The sequence below is a fragment of the Populus euphratica genome, unplaced genomic scaffold (genome assembly GCF_000495115.2).
Source record: "Populus euphratica unplaced genomic scaffold, PopEup_1.0 scaffold33.1, whole genome shotgun sequence".
Classification (NCBI taxonomy): Eukaryota; Viridiplantae; Streptophyta; class Magnoliopsida; order Malpighiales; family Salicaceae; genus Populus; species Populus euphratica.
The window spans coordinates 1,100,501-1,113,207 of NW_011499906.1; the positions used below are offsets into that span (position 1 = coordinate 1,100,501).

Sequence of the window (12,707 nt, forward strand, 5' to 3'; positions counted from 1 at the left end):
TTCATAAGAAAATATATTATATCAATCCTGGCTCCTGGCATTGTTATTCACTTCTCTACATTTGCTCATTCTCGCCCAGAAGCCTAGAACAGGAAACAAAACCTATAAAATAAAAATTACTTGACCAATACAGCAGTGAAAGCACTTGAGCATGAACACCACATGAAGGCAACCTCTTGGCATGACAATAGTTCTTTTACCATGTGAAAGTTTGAGCCCCCTGAAAGGGAGGTTATTCAAAATTTGACAGCAAGTGTTACTAGAATATACAGTCGCTATGATAGAGTTGTCAAATTGCATTTTACAAGTATGTCATGACAATAAAAGTCTGACTCTAGCATTTCTGAAAGATAGCAGCTGGTCAACTAGCTGCGTATACCATGGCAGCGGTCACCCTTGCTGAGAGAAAAATTACATAGAGGGTTATAAGGCCCACCCCTAACATCTTGCTAGGACGCATGTCGTTCCTAGGTAAAACAACAAGTGCCCATAGTAATCCAGATATGAGAAATCCCATTGTGTAAAACAAGCTACTGTCTTGAGGAACAATATATATACCAGTGCTCTGTGACCAGGCTCCAAGCAGCATTGAGATACCTAAGCCAACAAGAGTATTGAACATAGGACCTGCATAGCATCCGGACATTGCAATCTGTGCACTGTCACCACCATTCATCGCCAATGCAACATTTGACACTAAATCACCCATCGAGTTGCCCCATGCTAACACAGTTAATCCGAGGATTGATGGATTGATTCCGAGGACTGTGCCAAATGCAACCAACAGAGCAACAAGCTCATTAGCTATTATGTAGAACCACACGATGCTCATAAAAAAACCCCCAAGAACCCAGGCAAGCAAGAACCTCTGAGGTGGATGATTGGAGTTTGCATGTTGATATGCAAGAACAGCAAGCGTGCAACCAACCACAGTGCCTATAAAATACACTAGAATTCTGCTTTGAGGACCCACATCATCTTGGCTATTCCACAAAAATGCCAGTAAAAGAGGAGCCAAGGCAGCACTGGCTACAGCATATGGTTTTGACCATGTTTCATCATCAACTAATGGGATTGTTAACCGTCTGGGAACTGTCAATGGCAACTCCATCAGTGACAACAAACTTGAACATGAGAATGAAGATCTACTGATTCCCATGCCCTCATCAGTCCAGCCCCATGGAGGCCTTTCTTGATCCAGCAAACTGATTTTTGACGAATGATTGGAATATATGGCCACATTTGAAGCCCACATCCACGATGGCAGAGAAGAAGGTAGATGGGGCACATCACTGTCAGTCTCAAGGTCAAGCAGAGAACTATAAATGTTTGCATCCTCTTCACTGCTTGTTTGGGAAAATATACTTCCTCGCATGGGAATCAATGGTGTAACAGCATCCAATTTCAACCTCCCTGCATGTTTCCTCAACATCTCATTAGCAACCACCGAAAATGCATAAACCACATAAATCAAGACAAAACCAATTGCTGCCCCGACACTCACCTCACCAACCATCAAAATTATCAACAATGCCATGAGTGTAAAAAGGAAGAAACAGATATCTCTAATGAAGCATCTCCTGTCAATCTTAACTTCCCTATCCGCAACACATAATGATACAGCCCCAACAACAATGCAAGTAACAAAAACTGCACCACCCAACACACTATTAAGACCCACATCACCTGCATCCTTTCCAACGAAGGCAGCAATACTTGCAAACACATCTGGTGCTCCATTCCCAAGTGGAAGGAGTGCTACACCAGCAACCGTAGGGGGCAACTTCAAAAGATTCGATAACTTTTCCAATGAACAACAAAAGTAATCAGCAGCTGTATTCCCCAACAAATAAAACAAAGCAGCAAGCCAAATACTCAACACCACATAACCCAACACTCTAAAATCACCACAATCACAATACAAAAACTTGATATAATCGAAGAACCCACCCGATGAACACACCGGGTTAGCTTTCAAGTACTCGCACTCATTAGCATAACCATCATGATCAATCAAGCCATTACATAAAGCCGGGTTCTTTAAGATCAAATCATTTTGATCACCAGTCACATTAACCAAACTCGATGAATTAGCATTGATCTCAAAGATTTGTCTATGAATTATCGAATTACCCCTCGACCCATCACCAAAATCACCTCTTTGAATAGAATTTTGACCAATATAAGGATTTGTTAGCATATCTACCCGGTTGTAAAACAAAAACAATAGGATCACGGTACAGAATCCATTGAAAACCCCTTTCAATTTGGGGTTTTTTGAACTATAAAAGCTATTAAAACCTATCATTTTAATCCTAAAAAACAATGAAATAAACAAAAGAATAAAAACCCAGATGGAGAATCCAGACCTAGGGCTTTATTGTCATGTTTTGGGATACGAAACCCTAGTTCTCAAGCAAAGTTAAGAACTTTGCCTAGAAAGAGAGCCTGTATAGAAATTAAAGGGAAATTTTGAAGACTTACCAATGAATTTGAAAAAGAGTGGGAAAAGTTGTTAAAAAACACAGAAGATCAGGATTAAAGAATGGTAGCGTTGCTGAAGGAAGCAGGGAAAGGAAAGAAATGATAAGAAATTTGGGATTTGGGTTCGGGTTTTTTTAGTTGATCTTTCGTCGTTTGTTTATTTCAGACAGACCTAAACGAGGATATTTCACACGTTTTAGTTTACCCTTGTTTTGATTTTCCAAGAACAATAATTTGGACTTTGTTTTGATTTTTCAACAGCAATAATTTGGACTTTGCCTAATTAGTAACATTTGAGACTATTGTTATTTAAAATATTTTTTATTTAAAAATATATTAAAATAATATATTTTAATTTTTTTAATAATATCGTATCACAATAATTAAAAACTAATAGAAAGTTAAAAAAATTTATTTTTTAAAAAATAAACAAATTTTAAATACAAAAACAAATATATCAAACTTTCCCCAAAAGGACAGGATAATTACATTGCAATTACATCACAGTTATAAATAGTCAAAACTAAGCAAATTAAAACTACAATGCTCTAGGTTCGTGGTCCCTCAGTTTTACAATTTGTACAATATGGTTCTTTTACATATTCGATCCCTATAATTTTTTATATTTATGTTTGAATCACAAACTTTATTTTTATTATATTCTAGTCTTTAAATATTGAGATATGAGAGAAAAACTTGTTGAAAATTTTTTTTGATAATTATATTTTGACAAAAAAAATTTTTGATGTTAATATATTTATTTTGAAGAAAGAAGTTTAATGAAGATAGTTTTTCATTTTAATTATAATGGAAAAGGTGGAACGATTTTATGCAAAACTCACTTAATTTGACTTTTGATTTTTTTTAACCAATTAAAAGATATTTTTGGATTGAAAATAAGTTATTTTAGATTTTTACAATGTTTTTAGATAAAAACGGTTGAAATTTAAGTTTTTAAAACTTAAATTGTTTAGATTTTAATTTTCCAACATTAAATATAACTAAAATATATCATAAAGAGTGACAATGCTACCTATTTAAATAGATGGATAATATGTTATCTCATTTGTTTAAAAATAATAGCTTAGATTCATGATAGATGCTGTTAACTTAATATTTTTTTAAAAAAAGATGTATGGGCATGAGTTTTTGTCTAGAATTTTTTATTAATATAACTATTTGGGTTAGTTTGGTATATCTCAACTACTCTCGTGAGCCTTAAAATTAATGATTATGTAAGTTTTTAGTGGTCTTGAGGTTTGTGGAAGTCGAACTAATGATCTCTAAATAACAAATCTAAGACCTAGACTCTTTTAATAGGTTAGATGTTCAGTATTTGACCTCTTTTTAAGCTTTATGTGTTTTTTTATTTTTTATTTTTTTAATTTTACAATGAAATTATTTTTTAAATAAAATTCTTAAAATAATATATAATACATCATTTTTATTATAAATATTTTCAAATTAGTTTAGAGGTTTTTATACTAATATTAATAATTATTTTATAAATAATTATATATAAATATAATGTACGAGTTTTTTTTTTATAAATATTGCCAACAAATATGAGAATAATTTTCGTATAAAATATTTATATAATTTCTCAATTTAACTATTCTTTTATCTTTTCATATAGTCACATAAAAATAAACAAAACTTTAATCCTTTTTTTTGAAAATTGTTTTATTTGAAAAACTATGTTTTTTGATATCAAAATAAAAGGAGAATAAATCAACAATGAAAAGAGAGCTTTAACTAAAAACACAGTTTTTTTATACTGAATTTCAACCATCTAAATTTTTATAATTACTTATTTAATTGCTTTAATTTTTTATCCAAATAATCATTTTTTACGCTTCTATGTGCTGCATACTTTTAACATCTATTTTTATTTTATTTTATAGTTATTAAAAAAACATTTCTAAGAAATTAGATGATAAAAATTCTTGAGTAAAAAATATATTATTTTAGTCAACATTCTACATGGCTAATCCGTTGATTTAATTACATGGCTAATCCTTTGATTTAATTAAATTAAAACTAGAGGATGTGTAGTCTATTATAAATGTAGACGATTCAATTTGTATCCTATAAAAAACGGTCACGTATCAATTTAAATCAAGGATCATAAAATTGAAATATCAAGCATGTAGTTATCCTTTTTAAGATCACTTACCTGTGCTTGTTCCCATCAAACATTCGAAGCAAAAGCGTGAATACAAGCCCCGTTCATGCTAATGTCGCTATGCATAAAAGAGACAAATCAAAGCATAAATTTAATGGAAGCGTGATCATAAGAAAAGAATGGAATTAGATTTGAGGATCCTGCTAAGCACCTAAAATCACCCCCCACAGAAAGAAATGGATAGTCACACTCCCAGCGGGCCCGAGCGAGCAACATTACCTCGCTGATTTCCCTTCTTCAAAATCTGATGCGTGTGTGTGTAAAGTATTTAGAGAGGACGCACGTCAGATGACGGGATGCCATAATCGTTTGTTTCCTTCAATAATCATAAATGGACAAATCATCAGCCTCATCCAAACACACTAACCCTCACGTCTCTCTCCCTCTCCCTTTTTTGTTTTATATATATATATATATATATACATGGAGGCACGAACACTATTTCAACGCTCCTCTTGCGTCTGTCTTCGTTCCATACCCCAATCAATCAAAACTATCAACTCATTTAATACCCCCATGAGCGCTTTACGCTCTCTCTTCTAATCTCCTTACTTTACAGAGTTTCTCTTCTCATTCGAGAAAACAACGACGAAGACAAATCAAAGTTAGTATTTTTTTTTTTTTGATCCTTCATTCTCAGACACACATGCATCACCCCTACTGGGTTTTCTTTTCTGGTTCGTAAAGCCATTAAAATGAAAGGATTGCAAGTGAAGATTGAATGGAAATAAAAACTGGGTTCTCTTTAATTTGTATTAGTATTTTTGTTTCCCTTCTCCCCATTTTGTGTTTTAGGCATGGTTGTATTCTTCTTAGAGACTTTGATTTCACAGTGAATGAAAATCTGTGAACTTCTTGTTATTTCTACATGTGCTCTTATTTTCTATTATATTTTTGGTTTCTAAGAAATTATTGCTCAAAGCTTTGATTTTGAAGCTTATAATTTTCTCGTTTTTGGAACCCTGATTTTTTTTCCAGCTCGGTGTTTGGTTACTGAGAAAGTTCACAAATCTTAAGGCAAGAAATTTTTAATCTCACTTCTGAACCGTAATAATTAATGAAGCGCCTGCATACGTGTTTCAATTCTAAAAAAGAAAAGGATCGATTGTAATTATACGTTTCAATTGTAAAATCATGGGGTGTTATAATTTTGAATTTCAGTTTTAATGTGTGAAATAATAAATTATTTTGTTAATTTGTTTATGCAGAGATGAGTTTTGCTAGGAAAGAGTATGAGTTTTTGAGCGAGATCGGGCTGAGCTCTCGCAATTTGGGGTGTTATGTGGATGGCACGTGGAAAGCAAATGGCCCTGTGGTCACCACTGTGAATCCTGCAAACAACCAGGTTGTTACTGATTCTTTTACGTATGTCTAACATGTGTTTCTGTATAATATATTTGTATCTGTATGTGTATCTGTTGTATTCTTCTGTGTATTTGCTTGTATAAACAGCTTTTATGCTCCAGTGCTAAGTTGCTATGAATCACAGATGAGGCCATTTGAGGCTCCATGGAATTTACTAACTCCTTGCCTCACAACATCCATCGACTTTAATCATTTTCTTTTTTGTATTGATCTAGGCTATAGCTGAAGTTGTGGAGGGTTCTGTTGAAGATTATGAGGAAGGCATGCGAGCTTGCAGTGAAGCTGCTAAGATATGGATGCAGGCAAGTCTTTTTACCTTGCTGTAGAACCTATTAAAACTTTTTTGGGGGACAAATGCACGAGTTTGATGTATTATAGAATTCTCTAGCACGTGAACTTCTAATATGCTTGCTGGCACTATTCTATCCTATGCATATATTCTGTTTGTGATCAACTGATGAGACCTCCCATTTGCCTTGCATCGTATTTTGCAGGTTCCTGCTCCAAAGAGAGGTGAGATTGTCAGACAGATTGGGGATGCTTTGAGAACTAAACTTCAGCAGCTTGGTCGTCTTGTGTCACTTGAGATGGGAAAAATACTTCCTGAAGGAATAGGGGAAGTTCAAGTATGTTGCCTAGCTTTAATTTGCTATGTCATATGAAATTGTTTATAGGATTTTCATTTCACTTGTTGTAAAACCATCTTTTGTGATTTATTATTTGTGATATATCTTGTTCTTCAATGAGCTCTTCTAACTTCATAAGCACCTATATTTTGCAGGAAATAATTGATATGTGTGATTTTTGTGTGGGCTTAAGTCGACAGCTGAACGGATCAGTAATACCTTCTGAACGTAGGCTCCATAATTAGTTCTCACTATTTTATGTATAATTTGTGGTAGTTTTTTTTCTTTCATTGCCTTTTCAAAATAGTTTTCAAGTACATGTTTAAGTGCCATAGTTCAACTGGGTGCAGTATGTTGTGGATAATGCTAGAATTTAGGCATTTATCTAAAGCTGTCATTTTGTTTCAAAAAATCAACTCTTGAAATTGCGTATCTTCCCCAGCTTTCTAAATGTTAGTCAATGAATAACTCATTTTCATCTGTTAACAGGTCCAAATCATGCAATGCTGGAGGTGTGTTGATCACCTCTACCTTTGAATTCAAATCACTGCATTAGTTCTTCAATACAGTTGACATTTTCAACGTTTGTTCTATGCATAGATGTGGAATCCTCTTGGAATTGTTGGTGTGATTACAGCGTTCAACTTTCCTTGTGCTGTTCTTGGTGAGTGTTATATCCTGTTTTAAAAAATATTAGCCTTAGAAATAATCCAGAAACACACACACATTTACATTTTGCAATAAACAAGTATATGGAGATATATCCCATGCCTGTATCATGGGAGGTTGCTGTATCCAAAACACTGTGTATGTCTTCACAATTATAGTTATTTCTTATGCCAGTATTACTTTTCTTGATGTTGAAGTGCGTCCTTTTGGATGCATCCTGACTGATAAAGTAGTGTAACTTTAATGTATTCAAACTTTTTACTGGTATTGTACCTCTCTAACATCAAAATATTTTCACCAAATTTGTTTTAATGAAGTCATCAAATGGCTTTCTTCCAGTTATGACATGGATTTTTATGTATGCTGCTGTTCTGCAGGATGGAATGCCTGCATTGCACTAGTATGTGGCAATTGTGTTGTCTGGTAAGTCATGGTACCTGTCTTGGCCGGGACATCATGCTTTATTTCATTCTTAGATAGACATAATGTGCATTTCATTACTGGTTGAATGTGCGCACTGCAGTCTAGTTTCTTTTCATTAAATGTCTAATTTCAGCTTTTGAAGCTCATAATTACATGTCAATTTGTCCTTATTCAATCAAATACTTTCAGTGTTTTTCGTTTCTTTTTTCTCCATTATGTGATTATGCCATCCTGAAAGGTTTAGGTTTCAGTATCTTATTGGTGGACCACTAGCCCATTGTCCATTTCTTTCCTTGGGTTGTATTCTTGAAAGATCTATGAACTGTTTTAGGGAATATTTACGTTGACTTGCTTAGCATGCAAATGATTAAAAATAGGCAGCATAAAACCTGTCCTTGCTGTGGTTTCTGGATGGTGTCATATTTAACAGGCCTATCCTTTCAAATTAACCAATAATTGAAATTTGGATAATCCACCTTTTCTCCATAATCAGATAGATTATCTGGGTTCAATGTCTAATCGGCATCTTTTGCCTTAGAAGAGATATTAGTCTGCTAAGCTTTTTATGCTCCCTTATTGGCATACTAGTTCTCACTTCGACCACATTTCATAGCTGCTTATTGTAAGTATCAGCATAAAATTATATGAATAAACACCTACATCTACTTTGCTTTCCTTGGTTGCAAATACAACTTACAAAAGTTTTGTTTGTGCCTGACTTTGAATTGTTCCTTCTTATAGGAAAGGTGCACCAACAACTCCTTTGATTACCATTGCAATGACAAGGCTGGTAGCTGGGGTGTTAGAGAAGAATAACTTACCTCCTGCAATTTTTACATCCTTTTGTGGTGGTGCTGATATTGGCCAAGCAATTGCAAAAGATACGCGCATTTCTCTGGTTTCTTTCACTGGCAGTTCAAAGGTGTTTAAATTGTTGTCGTTAGAAAATGTTTATTGTTCATGATCTTTACTGTAAGAGAAACACTTCTGTTCTTGGTCAAATTATTTATCCTATTTGATCTATAGGCCACTCTCTTCATTCATTATATTCTAAGGTTTCCTAATATATTAGTCTTATTCCAATAGTATCGCTATAATCATCTGCTGCATGTATTCAACACTGAATTTGGATTCATATTCTTTCTGCCTGTGCAGAATAAATTACTGAATTTGTGGTTTTGTAATGTGATTTATTGCAGTATCAATGACTATTACTTGGATAATGTTTCCTGTATATTCTCTCTAATTTGTGCCCAGTTGTTTGAATTTTGTCACAGTTTAGAACATGTACATCTAAATTTACTCTTATAAAAGGGGAAATTTTGGTAATAATTTTGATAATTATAATTGGTACTTATTTCTTACACGCAAATTCTACATATTGTACAGGTGGGCCTAATGGTGCAACAGACAGTTAATCAGAGATTTGGTAAATGCTTGCTTGAGTTAAGTGGTAATAATGCTATAATAATCATGGATGATGCTGACATCCAGCTAGCTGTTCATTCTGTTCTGTTTGCTGCTGTTGGGACAGCTGGTCAGCGCTGCACAACATGCCGCAGGCTGGTACTCTAAAATCTGACATTTCCTTCACATTCATGCATGTCAGTGGGAGTCAAAATCAATCTTAATATTTTTCTTGCTTGTGCTGAAGCTTCTACATGAAAGCATATATCAAAGAGTACTTGATCAACTACTTGATGTATACAAGCAAGTTAAAATTGGGAATCCGTTGGAAAAGGGCAACTTGCTTGGACCATTGCATACTTCTGAATCAAGGAAGAGCTTTGAAAGGGGAATAGAGATAATTAAGTCCCAGGCATGTTCTGTTTTTCACCTATCTACTGTGGTTATCCAGCTTTTCCAATACTTTAAATATAAGCATTTCATTTGTCCTGCATTCATTTGTCCTTTATGTTCCTAGTTCTCTAGGTGAAAAATGACTGGAAATAAAAAAAAAAAAAATCACCACTTTCATTTTGCAGGGAGGTAAGATCTTAATAGGTGGTTCAGTGATAGAATCCGAGGGAAATTTTGTGCAGCCCACAATAGTTGAGATTTCTCCAAATGCTGACGTTGTTAAAGAAGAATTATTTGCTCCTGTTCTTTACGTTATGAAATTTCAGGTACATTCTTCATCCAGCTCTTTCCATTGGTGAGTTTTTTTTAACTAATTTTCTTTCTTTCGTGAGATATGAAGTACATAAGACTAAAGTTTCTTTCTTTCTTTCTTTCCTTTTTTTTTCCTTGTGATAACTAATCTCTACTATTTTTCCTACAGTGATTTTATACATGTAGAGATTGCTGAATAATTAATTTTCATTTGGTATTTCATTTGTTGGGTTTGCACTTAATCTAAATTCTGAAAGCTGAACCCTTTCTGCAGACTTTACAAGAAGCAATTGAAATAAACAATTCAGTTCCCCAAGGATTAAGTAGTTCTATCTTCACCCGCAAACCTGAAATTATCTTCAAGTGGATTGGGTGAGTTTTTCCAGTCATGTCTGTAGAGTGAATTATGTTATTCTATGCTCTCTACATGCTAAAAAATCCTTGGATGTGAATTATGTGATTGTTGGTTCCATTTTTTATCTAAATAAAAATATTTTGCTTCTGAATTTGGAGTTTTTCACTCCCATGCAATTTCTGAAGGCTGTTCTTGATTCTCACTCACCGTAATGGTCTTCGTGAAAATATTTACAAGAAGTGACATTTTCGTTGATATTTCTTTAATTCCTGTACACAGCCGAGTTCCTTGAAATGATTTGTGTTTTATAAGCATTCCTCTTTTGTTGCATAGCTAAAGAAATTCCTCACTTGATCACCTAATGCAGGCCACTAGGAAGTGATTGTGGAATTGTGAATGTAAATATACCAACCAATGGTGCTGAAATTGGTGGTGCTTTTGGTGGTGAAAAGGCTACAGGGGGTGGCCGGGAAGCAGGGAGTGATTCTTGGAAGCAATATATGCGACGCTCAACTTGGTAAATCATAGAATCATTGACAGTTCTTGGATTTCTCTGTTTGATGCTTGAATTGAATTCTAGCCCTTTTCTCGTTGGGAAATTAGATATAACCTTTTTTTTTCTCGACAGAGAAAAAAATGCAAATAAATAAAACTCCCAATAAAATTGCCACTGATCCTTTTTATTAATTATTTGACAGTACAATCAATTACGGTAATGAGCTACCACTGGCACAAGGAATCAATTTTGGGTAGGCACCAATCAAGTTCCAGCATGTCCACTCATCTTGCAAAGCAGAATTCCTGAAGGATTCTGTATTTCCTGAAGGTTCAAGAGCTGTTCTGTCACCCTTTGGGGTTTTATCATCAGGTTTGCTGGCCTGAAATGTTCTAGTAGAGCTGTGGGCAAAGATCTTTCCTGTTTACAACCAGCTTTTCCCTGGATTAATTAGAATTACTTGCAACAAATAATAACATTGATATCTCTCAAAGAACAAAGAAAATTGATGTTTCTTTATAGCCATTCCTTGGTGTTTTTGTAAACACGATTTACATTTTATTATTTCGCGGACAACTTGAATTGATGTTCTATGGTCTTGGTTTACAGTTCTCCAATATTTCTCTCTTTCCTTGTGTATTATGACTAAAATATGCCACTTAACTTGTAGATAGCATGCAAAATTACCCAGTACCTTGCTTGTCTAACTGTAAACCTTGAAAGGGGAGATTGTCAGTTCAAAATTGCATTACAGGTGGTGTTCTTCTCGTGTTTGAGCGGTGTTCTTCTTGTGTTTGAGCAGGCAAAGGCCTTCTTTGTTGGGTCATTCAAGTAATTAAACACACACAAATTTATGTGGTTTGACAACTTGCCTACTCCACGGAGCTACTGGCTTGTATTAATTACTCAAATAAATAATACAAATAAAGAGGATGAGAAAATTTTTCTCAACTCAATTCTACACTCAAGCTTTCTCTACTGCTCTCTCTCTCGATTTTTTACTCTGTGTTTCACTTTACACAACTCTTCATTGAGCATGTATTTATACAAAGTTAGGAGTGAGGGCATAAATCATGTCATGATTTATGCCCACCGTTTGTGTCCACCATGTGCAAAGTGGGAGATTAGGTATTCCTATTTGTATATGGTAGGATATTGTTTCTCTACTTACTAACAGTTTCCCACTTAGAGACAAATAATGAAATTATCTTTTATTCTTGAAGACCAACTAAAGTTTTACACAACTTGAGTTTATCAAGTGTAATTCCTTTGGTTAACATGTCAGTTGGATTCTTGCTTCCACAAATCTTTTCTAGCAGTAGTTGTTCATCGTCTAGCAATTGTCGGATGAAGTGATATTTGATCTGAATATGCTTAGTCTTGGAGTGAAATGTTGGATTCTTGGCAAGGAAGATTGCATTTTGACTGTCGCTATACAAAATACCCTTTTCATTCATCTTGTCCAATTCTTTCAGGAAACTCTATAGCCATACTATCTTTTTTGTAGATTTTGAGAATTCAGCTTCTGTCGTTGAAAGAACGACTATCTTTTGCAAGATATAACTCCAAGAAACAGCAGTGCCTCCTAGAGTGTATATCTATCTTGTAGTATTTTTTCTGTTATCAACATCTCCTGCTAGATCATCGTCTTTTTAAACCACCAGCTGTGAATGTAAAACATGTCTTCGATGAACCTTTTAAGTACCTTATGATCCATTTCACTACCTTCCAATGCTGCTTTCTAGGATTGCTCATATATCGGCTTACAACTACCACTATATGAGCAATGTTTGGTCTGGTATAGACCATAACATACATCAAAGAGTTGATAGCTGAGACATATGGAATCTTATCCATGTATCCACATTCTAGCTCAGTTTTTGATGACTGGTCTCTGCTAAGCTTGAAATGATTTCTCAGAGGTGTACTTATTGGTTTAGCATTATCCATACTAAACCTATTGAGAACCTTCTTGACATACTCTGTTTGTGA

The 12,707-nt window shown here is 34.4% G+C and overlaps 2 protein-coding genes across 4 annotated transcripts; one reads left to right on the forward strand and one right to left on the reverse strand.

Moving 5' to 3' along the window:
• On the reverse strand, positions 1 to 2,729 carry LOC105133434 (cation/calcium exchanger 4-like). Its single transcript, XM_011037434.1, has one exon. It carries the CDS (start codon positions 2,306 to 2,308, stop codon positions 362 to 364), a length of 1,947 nt encoding a protein of 648 aa, XP_011035736.1. The 5' UTR covers positions 2,309 to 2,729; the 3' UTR covers positions 1 to 361.
• A 2,373-nt stretch (positions 2,730 to 5,102) lies between these two features.
• LOC105133435 (aldehyde dehydrogenase family 7 member B4) lies at positions 5,103 to 11,341 on the forward strand. 3 transcript variants are annotated; one of them, XM_011037438.1, is made up of 16 exons: positions 5,103 to 5,273; positions 5,648 to 5,686; positions 5,878 to 6,014; positions 6,250 to 6,336; positions 6,529 to 6,660; positions 6,816 to 6,888; positions 7,150 to 7,172; positions 7,261 to 7,324; positions 7,707 to 7,752; positions 8,494 to 8,674; positions 9,142 to 9,318; positions 9,407 to 9,571; positions 9,738 to 9,878; positions 10,139 to 10,236; positions 10,587 to 10,736; positions 10,918 to 11,341. In XM_011037438.1, the coding sequence occupies exons 3-16, from the start codon at positions 5,880 to 5,882 to the stop codon at positions 10,970 to 10,972; spliced, it is 1,527 nt and encodes a 508-aa protein (XP_011035740.1). In that variant the 5' UTR covers positions 5,103 to 5,273; positions 5,648 to 5,686; positions 5,878 to 5,879; the 3' UTR covers positions 10,973 to 11,341. The 3 variants fall into 3 exon arrangements, with proteins under 3 accessions (XP_011035740.1, XP_011035739.1, XP_011035738.1); XM_011037437.1 differs by lacking the exon at positions 5,648 to 5,686; XM_011037436.1 differs by lacking the exons at positions 5,103 to 5,273; positions 5,648 to 5,686 and adding an exon at positions 5,295 to 5,427.
• The last annotated feature ends 1,366 nt before the right edge of the window (positions 11,342 to 12,707 follow it).